Here is a 24,190-nt window from a genome sequence, read left to right as displayed (position 1 = left end):
GGGTAAAATCTCATCCCATTTGTTCCCCTTTTCTATGTTTGCACCTCATTTTCATCCTGTTCTTCCACAGGCAGGAAAATGACTGGTGTGTAATTGCCATACTTATTCTCTTTGTTTTTAATCCTTTAGCAGACTTTGTCTTCTAGTGAGGATTAAGGCCTGATTTGATTATGCTTTATAGATTCTATTGTGCATACCATCCAATGATTGACTGAATTGTTTTTTTGAATTCTGCCAGCATAAAAAATTACTGGTGTGTTAAACCTGCTTTAGAATTTGCGAATTGGGGTAAATACCACTTATAAGCAGCTCAACAGCACACCTAACATATTTCACAAGTTTGTGAAGCACATTAAAATTACCAGCAAATGGACTATCGCCCCCATAGTTTATTTGGCTGTTTTAACAAGCCGCTACAAATCTAAATAAAAGTCTACTTTTAACATTCATTCTGTATGAAACAGTTTAAGGCATAAATGTTAATCCTTTCCTGTTAGATTTAACAATGTAAATAAACTAAGGGTACCTGCATGTTGCCAGAATTTTATATGCTTTATCCCAACAGTAACAAGCTTGTCGACATGCTGTGGATTGCACTTCACTACAAATATCTTGTCTTTATGTCCTCTATGGAAAAAACAACAATTATATTATTTTTAACAGAACTTTTCCAACAAAAGAAACAGCAAGAAAATGTGATTCACCTAAGTTTTTCAAACACTATAGTCAATTGTTACAAAGGAGACAAAAAAGCATATCAAGCGCTAACCTTGATGTTGCTAGTCTTTCTCCCTTTTTCCAGTCCCACACTACTATAGTGTGGTTGTCATCCAAACCAATTGACACCAAGCTTTTTCCATCAGCTGCAAAACAAATGGAAATGACAACGGAATTGCTTTGCTTATTGAAGCAGCATACTGGCTTAAATTTGCTTTGATCATAGAAAATTCGACTAACATTTGTTATGTTTTCACAGATTATGAAATACTACCACAACAAATATATAGAAGATGTGGTTAGCATGCTACCTAATGTTAAATTTCTTTTAAAAGGGTAGCAGTGACCTTGTACACAGTAATATGAATATCCATTTTCCAAGTCTGGCATAAATCATGAAAAATGACTGAGAACGGATGAGCTGGAAACCAGCTGCCTCACTAAGGTTACAAGAATTATAATTTTTTGAAATTAAAAAATTTGTTTTATTTTACTTTTAAGAGTTTACATTCGCCTATATATTTTACATAGAGCCATTGTACATTTTGATTTCTCAATGCAGGATGTAGTACATTGATACATTAAGGTTTCTTGGCAAAGTTGGAAAGAAAGAAAGAACTTGCATTTACATAGTGCCTTTCACAACCTCAGGACATCCCAAAGCACTTCACAGCCAATGAAGTACTTTTGAAGTGTAGTCACTGTTATAATGTAGTAAAGCAATGCAATTTTTTTGGCATAGTCAGGAGCATAGCTTGCAGCCATGCAGGTTTAAGGGTTGCAAGAAAGCAATCTTGATCTTTGGGATTCAGTTGGGTCAAAAGACGGGGTAGTTCTGCCTACTAATGGTTCTATTGGTTTGGTTACTGTCCTTGCCTATCAATGGATAGGTCGCTGTTGCTGACTTTCCCCTCCTGTACCAATATTTCCTCAGTTCCAGGCACAGGTTAAACATCACTTCTTCCAATTGAGATATGCTCCAAAGTGCTACAGCCATATATTTATTGTGGGGAGGATTGTACCTAGCCCTACTGGGGGAGGTGGGAAGGAGAACACATCTTTTTGCAGTAAGTAGACCCAGCAAGCATTTGGTTGGACCCTCCAAAATTGGAAGACCAGTTGTGGTATTGAGAATCAATTTTTTAAGTATTAGTACACTTTGCAACAGATGTTTAAGAGGTAACTTACATGAAAAGTCAAGGGCACATACTCCTCTCTGGTGCTGTCCTTTTAGTAGTGACAAACATTTAAGTGTTTGAGTATCCCAGACATGAATTGCTGGATCCCGTCCAACCTATCAAAAAATACTGTTAGAGTTAAGACTAATATCACTCATCGGTTATTGAAATATACAAACAAACTTATTATACTTTACATCGAACTGGAGCTAAAGATTATTTCAATAAATACATCAAAGTTGATAATTGCCAAAGTTTGCAACCAAGACATCTCTTTTTCCTCCTTTTCTCATCCTGTTGGACTTTTATGCAACACAGTGTCCCCTTCAGCTTCTGGGTCCCAGTCTATACTGCTCTGCAACCAGCCATGTTGAGGTGTACACGAGCAGGCAGAGCTTGCCTCCCTTCTTTTGGCCTGCTTCCCCACAACACAGTATGGTTAGTATTTCACCGCATGGAAAATTTCAGACTTTAACTTGTACGCTACCACCCTGTGGAAAAGGACATTAAAGTTCCAACAATCTGTGCAGAATGTCTCCTTAGCACAGCTTCTCTCACATCAAATACAAAATAAAAGATAGTTTCAATGATAAATATAATTCAGTTTATAGGATTTGTAAATACCTGTCCAGTAGCCACATAGTCCTTTATTGGATGAATGGCTAGACAGAGAATATCATCATCATGTCCAAGATAGAATCTCTGTGAATGCTGTTGTCGATTATAAACAATAGCAACAGCAGCAACATGGTAGACCACTTCAGCAGCCTGGGTGTAGAAGAGATTATTTCGACAGTCATATCCTCTGTACCTTAAAAACATAAAATACAAAACAAGCTTATAAAATATAATAGCATAATGATTATAAGTATAATCTTTTATAAAAATATGATATTCATGGCAACTTTCCAAGTGATTAAGTGTTTGGACTGTTTAGGACGCCACCTATTATCCATGGAGAAAAGTGAACTATAAAAAATGAGAATGCAGTGGCAATTACCAATAATTTATTTCACTAATTTATCTCACAAATATGAGCCACAGCAAAAGATTGTCTATGGTTCACCACCTCAAAAACATTTCAACTGTAGTTAAACATTCCCAACATGTGCTCATGACGGGCAAAGCTCCACAACAACAGCACAAATCTATTGGCCCCTAAATGTCCCATATGTAAAAAAAAGAGCTGAATATTAAATATGTGCTTATTATTTGTTTAATAAAGAGATCACAATACATTAGTACAAATGTAGTTATGAAGTACTGAGGTTTATTGTTCTGTTTTCACATAACAACATAATAAGAGGAATTTTCTGGTCCTGGTATTGAAGTGGCAGAACTTCAGAGCGACAAGCAGATTGTTAACAAAGTGGGGCGAAACCAGCTACCATTTCAAAACAGCTCACGTGAATTGTTGCTGTGCACAACAGAAGGTATGCCTGGAGTAAAGAGGAAGTCTGCTCCAATTTCTGATGTTTATTAGAAAGTCCTCTTGCCAGAAGTGCAGCAAAGTGGGGATAACCTTTTGACATGTCAGGGTTCCTTCCCCATGTTAAAGAATGTCTAGGCTGCTTGGCAGATGGAGGTAGACAGAATCAATGTAGTGTCTATCATCCAGAGAAAACATTTAAAAAGAAAAAGTGCAACGAGGATGCATTTTTATATAAAATGCTTTTTAAAAATAAGAATTATGGCATACTACAGCTTCAAACACCATAATTTTATTTCATTTCATAAAATATTTTATTTCATGTATATTGAAGAGATCTTGATTTTAGGAAAGAGGACAAAAACAGAAAGTGAAACAGAGCAGAAAACAAAATGATACGGTGAACATGTGGCAAGAAATTAGGTTATATGATATTATCATACGAATGCCTGCCATGTTCATATGAAAGTAGTGGGGCTGATAATGTGATCCCAGCTTTCCACCCTATGGGCTCGATTTTCGCAGCCCCGATCGAGTGCGTTCGTGGCGGGGGGACTGCGAAAATCGGGGATTCCCGGGGTGGTTCTGGAGCCCGGCTCCAACCCGCCCACTTCCGGGTTCCCCAGTGACGCGCTGACATGCGCGCTCAGCCCCCGCATGTGGGACTCCCGCCGGCAATTAAAGCCGGTGGGGTGCCACTTAAAGTACTTAAAACAGGTACTTCAGGTCGTTTACAGACCTGATTGACATGATATTTTAGGAGGGGTGGGATTTTGAAATGAACTGAGACTGTTTCCCGTACTGGGGGAAACACTCCCAATTCAAATGGACGTGTTGCAGCCATCAGCCTGTGACAGCTGCAAAGGTCCATTTGACAGGTGGGGGGAACCTCTCTCATTGCAGGAGGCCACTCGGTCACTTTGGACAAAGTTTGGTCTCCACCACCCTCCTCCTAACAATAAAATGCACAAACTTGAACACTTACCCCGGTGTCCAGACACATGTACCTACCTTGCGGACCCCCTCAAATATACATCTTGCAGATGGGGGCCGCCATGGCTGCAGTCATGACCTACTTGGAGGACAAACAGCATCACCAGTCTCGCCGGCCACGCCGTCCACCTCTGACACGTGGAGCCCCATCAACAAAGTGCTGTGATACATTCACCTGCACAGCAGGAGGGGGGGCAACGGCAGAGAGAGATGCATCGCAGAAGGCACTACCCTCGCCACAGGGTCTACAGACTGAGGCTCAGCTTCCTGGACCTCTCTGAGCAGCAGTGCACATGGAGGCTCAGAGTCACTCGACATGTAGTCGTGGACATCTGCAGCCCCCTTCATGCCGAGCTGCTCCCAGCTGGCCCGAGCACCATCTTCTTACCTGTCGCTGTCAAAGTCACCACTGCCCTCAACAACTTCTCCTCCGCATCCTTTCAGGGTGCCACCGGGGACATCGCCGATGTCTCTCAATCGTCTGCACAAAAGAGCCCTGCAAATACACCTGCACCCACTCTGCAGTGACACAATGGGTGGCATCAGTTGTGGGTCTTCATGGTGATCCTCAGGAAAGGGCATTATTGCACAAACCAGACAAGATTCGCAAAGACGCGGCAGTAGTGGTGACAATATAAAATGTTATGTGAGTTGATCAGAAATCAAATATAGGTAAACACCATGACAAACCCTCAAACACCCTTGTGCATCCCCTTCATGCTCACGACACGTCTGCCTTACGCTTCCTACTGCACATATGTGATGCATGCCCTGTGGCTGCAGCACTGATAGTGGCAGGTTGAGTGAGGCTGACTGTGAAAGAGATGCATGAGAGGGTGAGTATGAGATAGAGCCATGAGATTGTATGAGAATTGGATTGAATGGTAGTGGTGTGATGAGTACTGGTGAGGTGAGTAAGTGCAGGTAAGATGAGGATGAGCTTTGAGTGGATGTGAGGAGTGATGTGATAGAGTAGTGTTGGCAGTACAGAAGGAGATGTGGGGTGGGGGCGGTGATGTGGCAGACGGAGGGTAGGGAATGAGTAAGTGTACTCACTTCGGCTGACCTACTGAGGTCATTGAAGCGCCTCCTGCACTGTATGCAGGTGAGCGATATGTTGGTGGTGCTGGTGACCTCCTCTGCCACCTCGAGCCAGGCCTTCTTGGTGGCAGAGGCAGGCCGCTTGCTCCCGCCCGCCGGGGGGAAGATCTCTGTCCTCCCCCTCCTCCTCACCCCATCCAGTGATACCTGGAGTGAGGCATCATTAAACTGGGAGCAGCCTTCCCCCTGGGCTGCTCCATGCTGTAATTTTTCCTATTTTCTGCAGCATCAGTCAGTGGAGGACTGCCCCTTTAAATAGGGCTCCTCCAGCTTACAGTCTATGCTGCACATGCGCAGTCCGCCCGCTGCGCAGCTTTCCAGCGCGAAACCCGGAAGCACAGGTAAGTGGATCCAATTAGCTTGCAATTCCGTGCGGAGCACCCCGAGTTCACGGGCCCAGTCGACCCCCCCGCCGCGAACCCGCCGCCCTCCTAATATTGGGCCCTATATCTCAATTCCACCCACTACTCATTCTGCACCACTGCCGCTAGTGGGGATGATTGGAAAATGTACCCTAATATGTCTATTCTTTCCGATGCCTGCTGGTGCCGACAGAGAGGATAGGGAGAGGAGTTAGAAGAATAAGGGTGGGGGTGAACGGACTCTATCTATAAAATAATTTCTTTTTCTCCAAGTGACTGAAGTGATGCTCACGTGGTTCAGCCGCATTATGGGAAGAAAACCTTATCTGAGTAGGTTTTGGGGCCCAAATAATGTGGGGGTTTCTTGCGCACTATGGGCTGGCTGGTTGCACTGTGCATGCTAGTTGTCTTGAGTACATTGCAGAGGAATAAAATTACAGAATATGCTATGCATTACAAAATTAAATGCAGCTTAAGGAAAAAGTTTCTAAACGTACCCATGGACAAATTGTAGTTTCAGACTCCCTTCAGGGGCTTTCTCTCTTTTTAGATAAGCTGCAGCTTGTTTTTTCTCTTTGCTTTGCTGTTTGAGCTGAGGTAGATCTTCTTTGTAGACCTAAATGTTAAAACGAAATATTACATTTCCACTGCACAAAACAATATTACATTTCCACTGTACAAAAGAAAGTTGTATGAAGCACTAAAAATTTTTTGGAGTCCGAAAATCCATGAGGCAGCCATCCTGACACTTACCCTGGGATTGCGCTACTGATTCAGATGGGTTTAGGGGATCAGGGGAGGTTCCACCTTACCATTTCAAGACTTCATGCGCTCGCTAGAGAGGATGGAAAGCCCAGTTGAAGACTTGTGGGACGAGGGGGGTATTTCTGTGTCAGAAATGAGCAGTTCTCTTCAAGGGCCGTGGCCGAGAACCTGTCCTGGACTCTCACAGTGGACCCCACATCCACTATTGAATGCTGTGATAAACCTAGTTTCACCAAACAGACGGGTTGCCAAAGCTCTACCGGCCTATTGAAGGCCGAGGATGTAGGAACTATCAATGTTGGGAGTCCCCACCCACTTCTGCATCAGTGGATTTGTCTGTACCGGGTGGAAGCCAGACAGAAACTCCAGGGCAAGTATGGGACTCGGCACACCCAGGTTCCCACCTAAATTATGTTCCTTCTGCTGCACTCCCATCCGAGTTGCGGATGGATTACGCTGGAAGAGCTGCATATTTTCAGGTATTTTCTGTCAGCCTTGGCTCAGTGGTAGCATTCTTGCCTCTGAGTCAGAAGGTCATGGGTCCAAGTGCCACGCCACAGACTTGAGCACATAATCCAGACTGACACTCTGAGTGAATGCTGCACTGTCGGACGTGCCATTTTTCGCATGGGACGTTAATCCGAGGCCCCGTCTGCCCTCTCAGGTGGACATAAAAGATCCCATGGCATTATTCGAAGAAGAGCAGGGGAGTTCTCCCGGTATCCTGGCCAATATTTATCCCTCAAATAACATCACTAAAAAACAGGTTATCTGGCCATTTGTGGGACCTTGCTATGAGCAAATTGGTCGCCGTGTTTTCCTACAGTCACAACTCTTCAAAAGTACTTCACTGGCTGTAAAGCGGTTTGGGACGATCTAAGATTGTAAGAGACATAAACTTGAATGTACCTGGCACTCAAATGGCCTAACCATCTGTTGCCAGATCTGACTTGACCATGTCAAGCACTATTGTGCTTTGCTATCCACCTATTATTACAGGTTCAACCAATTGTCTCCTTAAACACCTTAATCTCATGGATTTCTTTGTCACCAAAATTGAGTCCATCTGTGCAACTGTGTCCTCTCCTTCCTTTTGTCCCCGAAGCCCCCACAGCCTCCCATCCACACTAAATCCCTGTCCCTCTGCAGCTTTTCCTCCACTGCCTACTTGCCCTCTCCAAGTTCATTTTGTCTAAGAGAGACATTTCCTGCACTGTCGATCCTCTTCCAACTCAACTCATCAGCCAAATCCCCCTTCCTGGCCCCAAATCAATGCACTGCAAATAAACATTTTAAGATGTGTTGGACATTAAACACTATATGACCCACTTGTGATCCTGGCTGACAACCTAACAAAAGTACTTATCTTATTGAGCTCAAACTTTAATAGAGTTGATTTTAACTACAGGTGGAGGGCACAGTGCGCCCACTGCCAGCATGTTCTTACCAGCGTAAGGATCGAGCTCAGGGCTCATTTATATTCCTCTGGTGAGCTGCGGGCGCCTAACAGGGCAACTACTTCTGCTCGCTGGTTCTGGGACAGCGGGAAATTAGCTGGCTCCCACATTGTGCCGGTTGACAGTCGGAGCCGGGAGGTGCTCACATGAAGCGGTAGCAGGCCAGAATTAATTTGTGGGCCAGAAGGAGCATTCCTTCTTCTGCTGGCACCACCAATTTAAAATTTTTTTTAAAAAACATTTCCCAAGCTATTTTCTGAGCGATCTCCAGTGGTCCCTTTGAGGACCGCTGGTTAAGCCGCTCATCGCCTGGTACAAATGGAGACAGCATATTACATATAGCTTCCTGCCTGAAACATTTACTGTCCCGTTTACACAGCCACTGTGGCTGTCGCCATACCCAAGACGGTGGGGACTGCAATGGCAGTGTAAACATGGCAGTAGGTGATCTGATGCCATTTTCGGGCCACAACTGCCCTATTTACGCCGGCGGAGGGAGTAAAAATTGGCCCTCATGTGTTTTCTGATTTTGTATGTATTTTGCCACATTTCATGACAATCTCATAGAATTGTAAAATGTTAAATCAAGGCTTTCCCTTTAAGGCACTATGTTCAATTTCTTCACTGAAAGTCTTAATTACAAGACTCATGTCACAAAGGATTTTAGGTCCATAAGTGAAAATGATTAAAATATGTCAACAATAATGTTGAAAATATTAAAAGTTGTGTAACTATCATTGAATTCAAAATGCCAATATTAATATATGTCAATACTACCACTGAAATTACTAACCTGACGATCATAACTGATTTGGACTTCTTGTTCAATGTCAGAGTCCAACTCTGGCACATCTGACAGATCTGAATCAGATTCTTCACTATTAGAATCAACATATCCTCCTGTTAAAAACAAAATAAATCACAACACGATTATAATACAACATTAAAATGCTGTTCTATGCCTATAACTCATCTAATTAATTAATTTTCATCAACATCTAAAACATATGTTCAGTCTCAAATTAAATAAGCTTTTAATAATTGTACAATTGCACCCATGATCAAGAAAGCAAATTTCAAGTCATGGCTAGTCCATCACAGCAGCATTCCAAGGAGAGCCAAGGGGCTTCCAAAGACGAAGGTCAGGCAAATAGCAAGTTGAGTCATCTTGCCCTGATTCTAAGCATTTCCTAGCAGCAGGTTTGGAAGAATCCTGGGAGAAAGTTTATGATTCCAAAAATGCAAATGTTAAGACCTTGGAACTATTGCTAAAATATCAGAACTACAGGTAAACTATCTTCCATAATTAACTTTCAACAACAATGCCCTTCTACAAAGTGCTGGGTAACATAACGTCCAGAAACCTTTTTGATTCCTGACATCATTAAATGCATTTATGTAACACGGATTTCCAGATTTATAATAGACTTTAAAAGGAAAGGAAAGGAAAGGACTTGCACTTACAATACATTTAAATTATTTTTACATTAATTTAACCATAAAGGTAATTAAGAATTTGAACATAAAAAATATAGTATCTATGTTGTTTGTCAAACATTCATATCTACATAAATTATACACATGATCATTGCCACAGTTCACTTCAACACAAGGGTAAATTCAGCAGTCCTGCAGCCCTAACAGTGATCCTCTGTGGAAACAAAAGTGTGCAGATCAGAGAATCAATGCTACAGTGTTGCTACCCTATCTTTGACTTGTACCAACTTCGCTGAGTGCAGCATCACTGAATTTGCCCTAAATGCTTTATTTTTTCCCCTACTGTTTAATAAGCTACCACTTTTGATGTGGATCCTGTTACTTTATTGTATCACTTCGGCCTGCCCTTAGAAATAGTGGAGATGATTTTCATCTCCATAATTGCTGTTCCATATCACTGCTGGAAAATACACACATGTGGATGGATGTCTGATGAGGATAGAATCCTGATAAGTTATGATGTCCCTCATAATTGAATAGCCTTCCAACATTCATTTTCTACACAAAACATTGGCTAGGGTGAAACTAGGGTGAAGTATCAGTGGGCAGTTGGCAAATGTTGGCAAAAGAATTTTAGATGAACAAATTAAGTGTTTGTATGTTAATATTCCATAGCATAATTTCAGGGCAATTGTCTTTTTTTAAAAAAAAAAGAAATTTGGTCCCATATTCTGGTTTCCTAAACTCTCAACTGTGCACACTTATTTAAAATAAATGAGTTAAATATATGCATAGATTCAGAGATACATACCTGGGAATGTCTAAGGGCAACTACCTTCACAGGTAAATAAAAGGTTAACATTAAAAAAGCTGAGAGAAGAATTTAACATAAGCAGACTGAGTATTGCTCGTAGTAGTTTCTAGGATATAAAAATCCTTTCTGCTTCACAGTTTCTGTTTGTTTTTCTGTAATATCTGCAAATGTGTCTTCTGCTCATAAAGTTAACTTCAACAATCTAAACTGTGATTCACACTCACTCAAGTTGGTTTGATAATTACAACAAATATTGAGTGGCAACAGGTCAGAAACAGGAAAATCCTTTGAGATATTTGGGTAGATTTTCTGACCAATGGGGTTATTCATACTGTTATGATTCAGGGGTGTAAAGCTGGGAAATGGCGCAGAGACTCATTTCACCAGATCTTCCCAGTGCGCTACTTGCTAGTCAGCCATTTAGGCCAGTCAAAAGTACACGCACAAAATGTACAAGAATTTCGTTTGAATATTTAGTTTCTTGCAAATGATATAGTAATGCTTCATTGTGCAATTTTTCATTTCTTCATGCAAGGAATGCATTGTGCAATCAGCCCACCCATATGAAAAGGATGTTAAAGGCCAATGATTTCAGAAAGTGGTTACTTAAGATGGAACTGCTGTAAGCTAAATTTAGAAAATTGCCTTATATTGAGTACTTCTCTGAGTTTTTGGAGGAGGGAATGGAAGTGAAAGAAGAGATGTGAGGCAGGTTTACATGCATCAGAGGCAGAGTGCCCTTACCCAAGGAACCATGTGTACAGACTCAGAGACACATAGCTGGCAATGTCTAAGGGCAATTGCCTTCACAGGCTCTGCTTCACCAGGGTGGTAGTGATTGAGCTGTGCCATCCATTGGAATCTGATCAGCACACAACATTGACTACAGGGATGCAATACCAGTGACACAAGATGACTACAGTCCTGAAATATGAAGCCTCTGATTTCTTTCAAGCTATGCAGGAACCTACATAACATCATCCAATCTGCAGTGCATCAAGCAGGTTCACTGGGGCAGATATCTTTATCAGTTTTCCAATGGTAAAATGGCAACAAAATGAGAGGAAATTTCAATTCTTGCATATGAAAGGATTTCTCAAAGTCCAGGGTGTTATTGATGGTACCCATGTAGCCATCTGGGCCACTACACAGAATGACACGGTGTTCCAGAATAGCAAGGGTTCCACTACCTAAAAGTACAAGTGATCAATGACCAGCAACACAGATTAATGCAAGCTCATGTCTCTGTGTCTGGGTTCATTGAAGGAGAAGGATATTTGGAAACCTGGCTACTGGTAGACCGAGGGTACCCACTTCAGCCCTGGTTCATGACAACCTTGCGAAAGCTATGAACATCAAGTGAATGCAGATACAATAAGGCCCATCCAGCCACTGGGATCATTATTGAGACATAATATTATTCTTTAAGTAGATACTTGGGCAGATCAATGGATACCGTACAGCACCGGCTCACTAGGGTTTACAAGATCATCATTGTCTGTTGCGACTTTTCCATACAGAAAGATCCAACCATGGGCAGATGGAGGAAGAGACCCACCAGCAACCGGGGCAGAGCAGGACACTCAGTGATCCTGAAGATATCTCTGCTGCAACACTTTTACAACTAGAATTAGTAGTGCGCATAGATGGGACTTTTGCCTAAGCGCTTGAGCTTCGCAATTCAGTATCAGGTCTGTTTTGCACCACCAATAGCAAATTATCTGGATAAAGTTAACATAAAGGGCAACCAATTTATTTCCTTATGAGTGATATGTGTATGTGTCTTTACTGTGTTTTACCCCACTGCTTCCCCTTGATGACAATGCACAATGTGCGTCTTCCATTATCTACTCTAGTGCTTCTTCTAAGTACTTCCCCAAGTGCTCTTGCGATTAAGTAGGCTGGGTCAGGAGATGGCTTGTAGATGGTTCCAGCATATCTGATGTTGTGGTGGGTGGCTGGGTCCCCCTACCCCTTTTCTGGTGCATCTTGTGTCATTTGAGTGGGATCGGGTGGGGGCAGGGTTGAGTGGATCACTAGTGTTGCCCTGAGAGTCAGCAATCTAAACTGTATCTACTATAGCTATGCCTCCACTGCTGGCCACTCTGCCAGCAGTGTCACTGATCTGTGTGGGAGCAGACCTCTGGGCAGCAATGAGGTTTGTAAAGCCCTGCATAGTGGATATCACAATCCAATCCCCAAACATGTTGAATTTGGACAAGTCAGCCTGCTGTACTTTTGAGCTCAAAGCCTCCACACTATCTGTATGAGCATTCATGAGAGATGCTCCCACTTGAGAAGTACCTATGTCACTGGGGGCTCAACTGCAGATGCCCGTGCAGTTGCCATGTTCTCCATGATGGACTGCAGTTCCAATAAGCTGTCATGCATGACGGCACTGGTGTGGCTGATGGGCTCTTCCACAGTTACTGCCAGACCTTGGAATATTTTAGCAAATTACCACAGATGATGACAGTACTCAGATTGCAACCTTTTATATACAGGCCACATGAGGTCAAAATTCATGGGCTTTGCAGCTGAAGCAGACTGTGAACTGGCTCCTCTTCATCCATGTTCCGTGATTCATCAGTGCTGCCTCCTCAAACTGGCTATCTAAATCCCCCCAAGGTGGATGTACACGTGCCAGTATTTGAAAAAAATGGTTGAATGTCACAGGCTGCTGTGGGGTTCCAGTTTCACAAAGTCCTTTACACTAAGGAAGAAAAACAATGGACATTGGAGGGAAGAAGGGAATATATAGACAGTGAAGGTGGAACAAAAGGCACATTTAAGAGTGTTGAGGATGTTTTTGAAAACAGGGAAGAAATTGCTTTGGCAGAGGGATCTAACCAGGGAGTTCCAGAAGTGCAACCACAAGTAGTGGAGCAAGTAACAAAGAGTAGATCAGTGCTAGAGGAACAGAGGAGACGTGAGGGGATGTGAGGATGTAGGAGATCAGTAATATAGGGCAGGGTGAGACCATGGAGACATTTGACAATAAGGATGAGAATTTTGACGTCAACTTGTTGGAGCACCAGAAGTAGTGGAGGTTAGAGGTCAAGTTGATGATTGGCATACGGGACATGTATGGGTGGGGATGAGGGTTGTACAATGCTGAATGCTATGAAGCTGGAAGGTGTAGGGGAGGAGTTGAACTCAGGTTGAACAGCAAGCCAAAATTTTGCACATCCTGAATCAGCCTGAGATGGCAGCCAGGGAGTTTGATGGAGTCAAGCAAGAGACATGCAAGTGCTAAAAGAGGATGGCTTTGTTTTTGCTCACATTAAGATGGAGGAAATGTTGGCTCTTTCAAGGCTTGCTGTCAGACAGGAAATTCAGGAGTACAGCAACAGCTTTGGGTCGATAGAAGAGGCAGAGAGTTAGATCTAGGATCAATTAGCATATATGTGAAAGGTGACCATCCAAGCTTTCAGATGGTATCATCGAAGTGGGGAAGGGGAGAGGATCATGGATGGAGCTGCAGCACACCAGAGAGTGGAGGAGAAGCTGCAGAATTACTTGCATTGTGACAGGTGTGAGCAGACCCAGGAGAGAGCAGTAACACCTAGGCAGAATACAGAAGAGACTCAATGGAGGAGGATGGAGTGGTCAATGGTACTGAAAATGGGAGAGGTTGAAGGAGATGAGGGAAAATAGAGAGCCATAATCAAAGTTGCACAAAGAACAACAACATCAATATTCTAAGGGCTTAGGGGGGAGAAACTGCACAGAATGAGATGGGTGAGAGCTTACTTATACAGAAACTTATACGGAATTGAGGGACAGGCAGAGGAGGGAGAAGCAGTTATGCAGATGCAATTTTGGGCATGAAAAGTCCACAAGTTTTTTACATTTTAAATCTGAGGTGAGGATGAGGGGGGAGGTGTTAAGGAGGGAGGACTGAGAAAAGGAGTTTGGAGTTGTTTATGCTTTCTGGAATGATCTTGGAGCAGTAAGCAGCTTTGGCCGGGGGGTGGGGGGGCGACAGTATAGTTTGACCCATGAATAATTGGGTGTGCAATTCTGCCACTGGAATAAGGGAGTTGTATTTAGTAATGAAAACTCTTGGAACCGTCACGGATGCCATGCTACAGATCTCTAGACATGCTGAGGGAGAGCCCAGCAGCAAGGCAATGGCAAGAGCGACCTCACTCAGTTTAATATAGATGTGTCCATGAGCACATAGGAACAGTTAGTCACCATAACAATCTGTGTCAACTTCACTTGATGGACCATTTACTGATCCAGCACAAGGAGGTACACGGACAATTATTTTTTTATATTCGTTCATGGGACGTGGGCATCGCTGGCGAGGCCATCCATTTATTGCCCATCCCTAATTGCCACGAGAAGGTGGTGGTGAGCCGCCTTCTTAAACCGCTGCAGTCCGTGTGGCGAAGGTACTCCCACAGTGCTGTTAGGTGGGGAGTTCCAGGATTTTGACCCAGCCACGATGAAGGAACGGCGATATATTTCCAAGTCGGGATGGTGTGTGACTTGGAGGGGAACGTGCAGGTGGTGTTGTTCCCGTGTGCCTGCTGCTCTTGTCCTTCTAGGTGGTAGAGGTGGTGGGTTTGGGAGGTGCTGTCGAAGAAGCCTTGGTGAGTTGCGGCAGTGCATCCTGTGGATGGTACACTCTGCAGCCACGGTGCACCGGTAGTGAAGGGAGTGAATGTTTAGGGTGGTGGATGGGCTGCTAATTAAGCGGGCTGCTTTGTCCTGGATGGTGTCAAGCTTCTTGAGTGTTGTTGGAGCTGCACTCATCCAGGCAAGTGGAGCGTACTCCATCACACTCCCGACTTGTGCCTTGTAGATGGTGGAAAGGCTTTCGGGAGTCAGGAGGTGAGTCACTCATAAGAACATAAGAACATAAGAAATTGGAGCAGGAGTAGGCCAATCGGCCCCTCGAGCCTGCTCCGCCATTCAATAAGATCATGGCTGATCTAATCCCAACCACAAATCTAAAGAACACAAGAAGTAGGAGCAGGACCTGGCCACACAGCCCCTGGGTCCTCTCCGCCACCCACAGGGCATTGACCGATCCGAACTCAGCTTCATGTCCAATTTCCTGCCCGCTCCCCATAACCCCTAATTCCCTTTACTTCTAGGAAACTGTCTATTTCTGTTTTAAATTTATCTAATGATGTAGCTTCCACAGCTTCCTGGGGCAGCAAATTCCACAGACCTACCACCCTCTGAGTGAAGAAGTTTCTCCTCATCTCAGTTTTGAAAGAGCAGCCCCTTATTCTAAGATTATGCCCCCTCGTTCTAGTTTCACCCATCTTTGGGAACATCCTTACTGCATCCACCCGATCAAGCCCCTTCACAATCTTATATGTTTCAATAAGATCGCCTCTCATTCTTCTGAACTCCATTGAGTAGAGTCCCAATCTACTCAACCTCTCCTCATATGTCCGCCCCCTCATCCCCGGGATTAACTGAGTGAACCTTCTTTGTACTGCCTCGAGAGCAAGTATGTCTTTTCTTAAGTATGGAGACCAAAACTGTATGCAGTATTCCAGGTGCGGTCTCACCAATACCCTATATAACTGCAGCAATACCTCCCTGTTTTTATATTCTATCCCCCGAGCAATAAAAGCCAACATTCCGTTGGCTTTCTTGATCACCTGCTGCACCTGTATACCAACTTTTTGATTTTCTTGCACTCGGACCCCCAGATCCCTTTGTACTGCAGTACTTTCCAGTCTCTCGCCATTAAGAAAATAACTTGCTCTCTGATTTTTCCTGCCAAAGTGCATAACCTCACATTTTCCAATATTATATTGCATCTGCCAAATCTCCGCCCACTCACCCAGCCTGTCTATATCCCCCTGCAGGTTTTTTATGTCCTCCTCACTCTCTACTTTCCCTCCCATCTTTGTATCATCTGCAAATTTTGATATGTTGCACTCGGTCCCCTCCTCCAAATCGTTAATATAGATTGTAAAGAGTTGGGGACCCAGCACCGACCCCTGTGGAACACCACTGGTTACTGGTTGCCAGTCCGAAAATGAACCATTTATCCCAACTCTCTGCTTCCTGTTCGATAACCAATCCTCCACCCATGCCAGAATGTTACCCCCAATCCCGTGATTTTTTATCTTAAGTAATAATCTTTTATGTGGCACCTTGTCGAATGCCTTCTGGAAGTCTAAATACACTATGTCCACTGGTTCCCCTTTATCCACCCTGTACGTTATATCCTCAAAGAACTCAAGCAAATTTGTCAGACATGACTTCCCCTTCATAAAGCCATGCTGACTTTGTCCTATTAAATTATGCTTATCTAAATGTTCCGTTACTGTCTCCTTAATAATAGACTCCAAAATTTTACCCACCACAGATGTTAAGCTAACTGGCCTATAATTTCCAGCCTTCTGCCTACTACCCTTTTTAAATAACGGTGTTACATTAGCAGTTTTCCAATCTGCCGGGACCTCTCCTGAGTCCAGGGAATTTTGGAAAACTATCACCAAAGCATCCACAATCCCTACTGCCACTTCCCTCAAGACCCTAGGATGGAAGCCATCAGGTCCAGGGGATTTATCCGCTTTGAGTCCCATTATTTTACTGAGTACCATCTCCTGAGTGATTTTAATCGTATTTAGCTCCTCCCCCCGTCGAGTCCCCTGTTTGTCCAGTGTTGGGATATTCTTAGTGTCCTCTACTGTAAAGACTGAAACAAAATATTTGTTCAGCATTTTTGCCATCTCCATGTTTCCCACCATTAATTTCCCGGTCTCATCCTCTAAGGGACCTACGTTTGCCTTAGCCACCCTTTTTCTTTTTATATAACTATAGAAACTCTTGCTATCTGTTTTTATATTTTTTGCTAATTTCTTTTCATAATCTAACTTCCCTTTCTTAATCAATCCTTTAGTTACTTTTTGTTGTCTTTTGAAGAATTCCCAATCTTCTATCCTCCCACTAAGTTTGGCTACCTTATATGTCCTTGTTTTTAGTCGGATACTATCCTTGATTTCTTTACTTAGCCACGGATGGCTGTCATTTCTTTTACACCCTTTTTTCCTCAGTGGAATATATTTATTTTGAAAGTTGTAAAATAACTCCCTAAATGAACACCACTGCTCATGTACCGTCTTACCCTTTAATCTATTTTCCCAGTCCACTTTAATCAATTCCGCTCTCATACCATCATAGTCTCCTTTATTCAAGCTCAGTACTCTTGTTTGAGAATCAACCTTCTCACCCTCTAATTGGATATGGAATTCAACCATGTTGTGGTCTCTCGTTCCAAGGGGATCCTTAACTAGGACATTATTAATTAATCCTGACTCATTACACAGGACCAGGTCCAAGGTTGCCTGCCCCCTAGTAGGATCAGTTACATACTGCTCAAGAAATCCATCCCTGATGCACTCAATGAACTCGTCCTCAAGGCTGCTCTGCCCAATTTGATTTGTCCAGTTAATATGATAATTAAAATCCCCCATAATTATAGCTGTTCCCTTATTACATGCCCCGACTATTTCCTGATTAATACTTCTTCCAGCAGAGTTGCAACTATTAGGAGGCCTATATACTACGCCCACTAATGTTTTTTTCCCCTTATTATTCCTTATCTCCACCCAAACTGTTTCATTATCTTGATGCTTTGTCCCAATATCATTTATCTGTATTACAGTGATTCCTTCCTTTATTAACATAGCCACCCCACCTCCCCTTCCTTCCTGCCTGTCCTTCCTGATTGTTAAATACCCTGGCATATTTAATTCCCAGTCGTTGTCACCCTGCAGCCATGTTTCTGTAATGGCCACAAGATCATACCCATACGTAGTTATTTGTGCCGTTAACTCGTCCATTTTGTTACGAATGCTACGTGCATTCAGATAAAGAACTTTCAAATCTGTTTTGTGACGCTTAGTTTCTGCTTTTTCCTTTTTTAACACTTTACCTATTACTCCATACCTTCTGTCCCTTCCTGTTACGCTTTCCTCTCTCTCCCTGCTCAGGTTCCCAACTCGCCGCATAAAACCCAGCCTCTGACCTGCTCTTGTAGCCACAGTATTTATGTGGCTGATCCAGTGGAGCTACCGAGCCACTCTTGGTGATGGACGTTGAAGTCCCCCACCCAGAGTACATTCTGTGCCCTTGCTCCCTCTAGTGCTTCCTCCAAGTGGTGAGCTCAACATGGAGGAGGACTGATTCATCAGCTGAGGGAGGGCGGTATGTGGTAATCAGTAGGAGGTTTCCTTGCCCATGGTTGACCTGATGCCATGAGATTTCATTGGAGTCAATGTTGAGGACTCCCAGGGCCACTCCCTCCTGATTGTATATCACTGTACCACCACCTCTGGTGGGTCTGTCCTGCTGGTGGGACAGGACATACCCAGGGATGGTGATGGAAGAGTCTGGGACATTGGCTGAAAGGTATGATTCTGTGAGTATGGGTATGTCAGGCTGTTGCTTGACTAGTCTATGGGACAGCTCTCCCAATTTTGGTACAAGTCCCCAGATGTTAGTGAGGAGGACTTTGCAGGGTCAACAAAAGTATGACTGTTATGTATTGGAGCTATACGGCATTTAATTTAAGGTTTTGTCAATTGGACCCTGCCTGATGACTCTTTCTGACTGAACCACTCATTGAACAGGCAAATCTTCTGTCTTGTGGTTGGGCTCATCATCTTCCCCTGGTTACATCTGCCTTTCTTCTAATGCTTGATCTTTGGTTATGCCCAGCTGTAGGGCAAAATTCAATAGGACAACAACAGCGTGCACTTATATAGCATCTTTAACAACAAGGCAGGCTTATAATAATCTTTGATATCTTGGCCAGGCTATACTATAGTATTCCCCCTGATCTATCCAGGCATCCGAATTACTATTTGTAAATGTTGATGGTGTGCTGAACTAAGACCCCAGTGGAGGCACGAGGAACAATATAGCTCTCTTCAGGTCTTGTTCTTGGTAATAAGACCATAAGAGATAGGAGCAGGAGTAGGCCATTCAGCCCCTCGAGCCTGCTCCGCCATGCAATGAGATCATGGCTGATCTGATTTTTACCTCAACTCCACTTTCCCGCCTTTTCCCCATATCCTTTGACTCCCTTGCTGATCAAAAATTTGTCTAACTCAGCCTTGAATGTATTCAATGACTCGGCCTCCACAGCTATTTGGAGTAAAGAATTCCAAAGATTCACGACCCTCTGGGAGAAGAAATTCCTCCTCATTTCCATCTTAAACGGGCGACCCCTTATTTTTAGATTCCCCCATGAGGGGTAACATCCTCTCAGCATCTACCCTATCGAGTCCCCTCAGAATCTTGTATGTGTCATCTCCTGTGGCTGAATGCAGATACTTGGTCCTTCTGCAACTATCCCTGCAGTCTTCGAGTCCTTTCAAGTAACACTGGCACCAATGACTCACATAGGATGAATAAATCATGGAAGCTACCATATAATGGGTATTCATGTGCATGCTTCTGTTTCTAAGGTCCCAGACCAGCTGCACATTCATGGAATAGTAGTCTTTTCTGTTCATGAAAGGAGTAGCATTACATTAGGGTTACATATGACCACAAATACAATCAATTATGCCCCATGCTCTGGAGAATCCTGCCACATGACAGAGTTGGAAGGCTCTTTCCTGTTGCTGGCTACTTTCAAAAAGGAAACCAATGACGTTATTGGTCCTGGCAAGTAATACATTCCATGAATTGCATGATACAAGTGTGAACTGAAGGTTGGGAGATGTGACAGAGAGTTCCTATGATTGCTTGGAAGGAGCCTACCTTATAATAGCTCAACGCAATCGTAACCTTCACAGTCACTGAAAGATCTGTCCTGGACATGGCCCCCAAATCTGAATGCCAGATTATGCATATTTCTGTTATATCTCTTTGGGAAATCTTAGTCTCTGCATGCAGGTGTTTCAGGAAATGTCCAGAAATGAGAGTCTGGCCCTATACACATGGGTGGCAGCATAAAAATTATTTTCAATGGAGTGCATGAGATATAAATGCATTTGTCAGGCATACTTGTTTTGATTCACCCCCATAATTTACAAATAGAGGTATGCCCATGGGATACCCATAGCTGCTTGCAAATGAGTACAATAATAACATTCACTGGATAAACAACACAGGTAATAGCTGCAGTATGGTTTTAAGAAGCTACCAGGATGACTTCAATAAATTTCCTTATTTTCCTTTCCCCAAGATATACAGTATAGCAGAGAAACAGTGACCTACGAATGGATACACCAAACAGTGATGTACCTTTAAGAGTAAGGACCCAACTGAAGAGAAGAAGCATCTTCTGCAGCACACATTTTATATGGGTGCTTAGCTTATTGGGACCTTTTCTCACCTGCATGAGAATCACGTAGATAGTACACACTGCAGCCACGGTATGCTGGTAGTGAAGGGAGTGGATATTTAAGCTGGTGGATTATGTTGAGCTTCTTGAGTGTTGTTGCAGCTGCACCCATCCAGGCAAGTGAAGAATAATTCCATCACAGTCCTGACTTGTGCCCTGTAGGTGGTGGTGAGGCTTTGGGGAGTCAGGAGGTAAGCCACTCGCTGCAGAATACCCAGCCTCTGTCCTGTTCTAGTAGCCACAGCATTTATGTGGCTGGTCCAGTCCAGTTGGTGACCCCCAGGATGTTGATGGGTATTCGGCAATGGTAATTGTAAGAAAAGCATTATACCAGCTTTCTGTATAATATTGTAACCTTGCTAAGGAAAAACATTATGTCAGCTTTGCTATGAACAAAATGGCTTCCTGTAAGCCCAAACAAGCTTTCTACGACCTTGTGGAAAGGGAGGCTTTCATGCGCAATTAAACATTTGGTGCTGTCCATGGTTATTAGTTGGAAAGGGAGGTATCCCTATCTTTGATATGTTTTCCTTGAAGATGGAGTTAGTACCATCTCAGAGACCACAAATCAATAAAGGGTTGTTAGTACCACCTTTTGTATGCACAAGGGAGTAAAGACTAATAGCAGCCCCATGGGACAGAGGGGGTGATTGATGGAAGGCCCATACAGAGATAATTGCCTTGAATCTGTATAAAGTTGGCTGCTTTTCCACACAGTCTTCAGAACGTTCTCAAAGCATGACTGGACTGCTCATTAATTAAGACTCTTGGTGGTGCACTTCTAGGTCTTTGTTACATGATCAACTGTGTCAGGTTGTACTTTTGTATTTTGACATCTTTGTTACTTGTTACAACTTTTCTTAATAAAGCCATTATAGTTTAGAACAAATCACCTTGCAGCCTTTTTGATTAAGGACACAAACAGTAAAAGTATAATTACTTATAGTAATACCATTGAATACCAAGGGGATGTGGTTAGCTTCTCCCTTGTTGCAGATGTTCATTGCCCGGCACTTGTGTGGCACAAATGTTATTTCCTACTTATCAGCCGAAACCTGGGTGTTGTCCAGGTGTATGGACTACTTCATTATCTGAGGAATTGCAAATGGAGCTGATCACTGTGCAATCAGCAGCAAGCAGCCCCACTTCTGACCTTATTATGGAGGGAAGGTCATTGATGAAGCAACTTAAAGTATTTGGGACTCGGACTCTGCCCTGCAGAACTCCTGCATTGATGTCCTGGGCTGAGATGATTGGCCTCCAACAACCACAACCCCAATTACATGTAGAAAATTCTGCAACATAATACATATAGTTTTTCTTACCTTGTGATACATCAAATCCTCCATTTGACATTCCTTCTGGAATAAATCTCCATTGAAATACAGAATGATCAGCACCACCTGTGCTCATTATCCACTGAAAATCATATGACCAACGCACATTAGTCACATGAGCAGAATGGCCAACATATTTACGGAATTTTGCTCCTGAAAATAGGGAAACAGATAACCATGCAGCCAAAATAAAACAGTAGAATATGGCTAATTAAATTTCTTGGACAAAATCAAAAGTTTAAAATGAGTCAAAAGCTTCCAGGAACAAACAAACTCAAATATGTAAAAAAATAATTAAAATACTTAGGAAGAAAAGGAGTTGTTTAGGTTATTGAAATATTCTTATCAGTGGTAGGAGCAGAAGTGAAGCATTTCATAGAAATAGACAAGTCTTGGCAGAAAACTGAAGGACATCTAATCAACCAATACACACTTCTGAAATATAGTCAGAATCTATAATACATAGTTGATTTTGATAACAAACAAAGCTGCTCAGAACAAAAATAGTTGCACAGATGTTGTCATGAAATAAAACCTTTGACTAAGTAAGAATGTGCTCCGGTACCATACATTTTTAATTCTGATGATTTAGTACAGAATTATTTCTAAAGCATTATTCTGAAGATAAGCTTTAACAAAAGTCCCTAGCTCATTGGTGCTTCATAAATTTGCTTACCCCCTTGGCATCCTGTCAATTTTTTTTCAAACAGGATTGCCATATGAAGTTATATAGTGACCCAGTTGTATCTTTGGAATCAAAAGCTAGACTGGATAAAATAATGTCAGCTTGAAGCCCAAAGAATCTAAATAATGGCTGGAGTCAAAATAACTCTTAGTTGAGTAACAGACTAACGTATATTAAGCAGAAGACTATTGGTGCATCTAGCCTGCCCACCCAATTAACCCCTTACTTTCCGATAAAATATAAAGAGAATTAGACGGGACATCAGAAAAAAATATTTACATAGAAGGTGGTTGGAGTAAGGAATTGTCTGCCATAAACCATTGTTGAAGCAGAGTCTATCAATTATTTTGAAGGACAATTAGAAAGTTGCTTGGAAAAGAGGAATATTAGCGGGTACAGCGACCAAGCAGGAATTAGATTAGGTGGTTCAGTGGAGAAAAACATCAGAACCGACTTGATGGGATAAATTGCCTGTTCTTGTGAATTAACAGTCTATGATTTTCAAGGGTGGATTTTCCAAGTCCTTGCTCATAAATACAAAAGCAGGGACTTATCTTAAATTTATAGAGAACCTTGGTTAGACTACATTTAGGGTACTGTGTGCAGTTCTGGTCTCCATATTACAAAAAAAAATTGAAGCACTACAGAAAGTGCAGAAAAGATTTATAAGGATTTGACCGAATTGAGAGGATGAAACTATCAGGGATAATTGAGTAGGATGGGGCTCTTTTCTCTGGAAAAGAGCAGACTAAGAGGAGACCTGATAAAGGTCTTTAAAATTATGAAGGAGTTTGAAAGGGTGGATGTGGGGAAACTGTTTCTACACGCTGGCACAGGTACAATGGGTCAAATGGCCTCCTTCTGTGCTGTATGATTCTATGATTGTGGATGAGTCCAGAACAAGTGGGCATTAATATAAGGTAGCCATTAACAGAACAAATAAAGAATTCAGGAGGAATTTCTTTACACAGGGCGGTGAGAATGTGGAACTCGCTGCCACATGGAGTGGTTAAAGCAGATAGCATTGATACATTTAAGGGAAGACGTGATACATACATGTGGGAGAAGGGAATAGAGGGATACGGAGGCAGAGTGGGAAGAAGTAATCAGAGCGGGAGGAGCCAATGATGCACTGGAATAGCGCTTTTACTTTGAGACCTGCAAATTGGGGTGGAACCTGTTTACAATAGATTTCCATCCTGTATTGGCTGTACTGCTGTTCAAGTGGACCTGGGGCTTTCCCATGGTGCATGTGCCAAAGCTGTCTGGAGCTCATTATAATAAATGGTAATGAGGAAGACTGGCGTTGGAGTGACTAAAACCTGTGAATTGTGCCCCCAATAAACAAAAGTTAACTTAGAACATAATAAAAGAGGCGTATGTGTTGACAGCATCAGCTGATACTGGCAGTAGTGCTTTCCTTTGGAGCCTCAATCTGGAGAAGCTTTGAACAGCGATGACTTGAGTTACCAGAGAGATTTTGGAGTGTTTTCTGTCCTGTTGTACCTGAAGAGAGCTGACCTTGCCTCTGATAGCCTTAGAGTCTGAGACCGAACAAGATATTACCCCCACCAATTAA

General features: G+C 42.8%; 1 protein-coding gene across 1 annotated transcript in view; it reads right to left on the bottom strand.

Moving 5' to 3' along the window:
* The window catches only part of LOC137324570 (echinoderm microtubule-associated protein-like 6), a 436,862-nt gene that overhangs the window by 208,644 nt on the left and 204,028 nt on the right, over positions 1-24,190 (bottom strand). Inside the window, exons 12-19 of the mRNA XM_067989009.1 lie at positions 21,944-22,079; positions 12,935-12,966; positions 8,796-8,902; positions 6,278-6,396; positions 2,520-2,706; positions 1,906-2,011; positions 770-863; positions 527-627 (exon numbers count right to left, since the gene is read on the bottom strand). Coding sequence (XP_067845110.1) covers positions 527-627; positions 770-863; positions 1,906-2,011; positions 2,520-2,706; positions 6,278-6,396; positions 8,796-8,902; positions 12,935-12,966; positions 21,944-22,079 — 882 coding nt within the window. The remainder of the gene's footprint in view (positions 1-526; positions 628-769; positions 864-1,905; positions 2,012-2,519; positions 2,707-6,277; positions 6,397-8,795; positions 8,903-12,934; positions 12,967-21,943; positions 22,080-24,190) is intronic.

This window comes from Heptranchias perlo, chromosome 8 (genome assembly GCF_035084215.1).
Source record: "Heptranchias perlo isolate sHepPer1 chromosome 8, sHepPer1.hap1, whole genome shotgun sequence".
Taxonomy (NCBI): domain Eukaryota; kingdom Metazoa; phylum Chordata; class Chondrichthyes; order Hexanchiformes; family Hexanchidae; genus Heptranchias; species Heptranchias perlo.
Note: the sequence above shows the minus strand (reverse complement) of the source record. Positions and strands in the feature narration are given on the sequence as shown.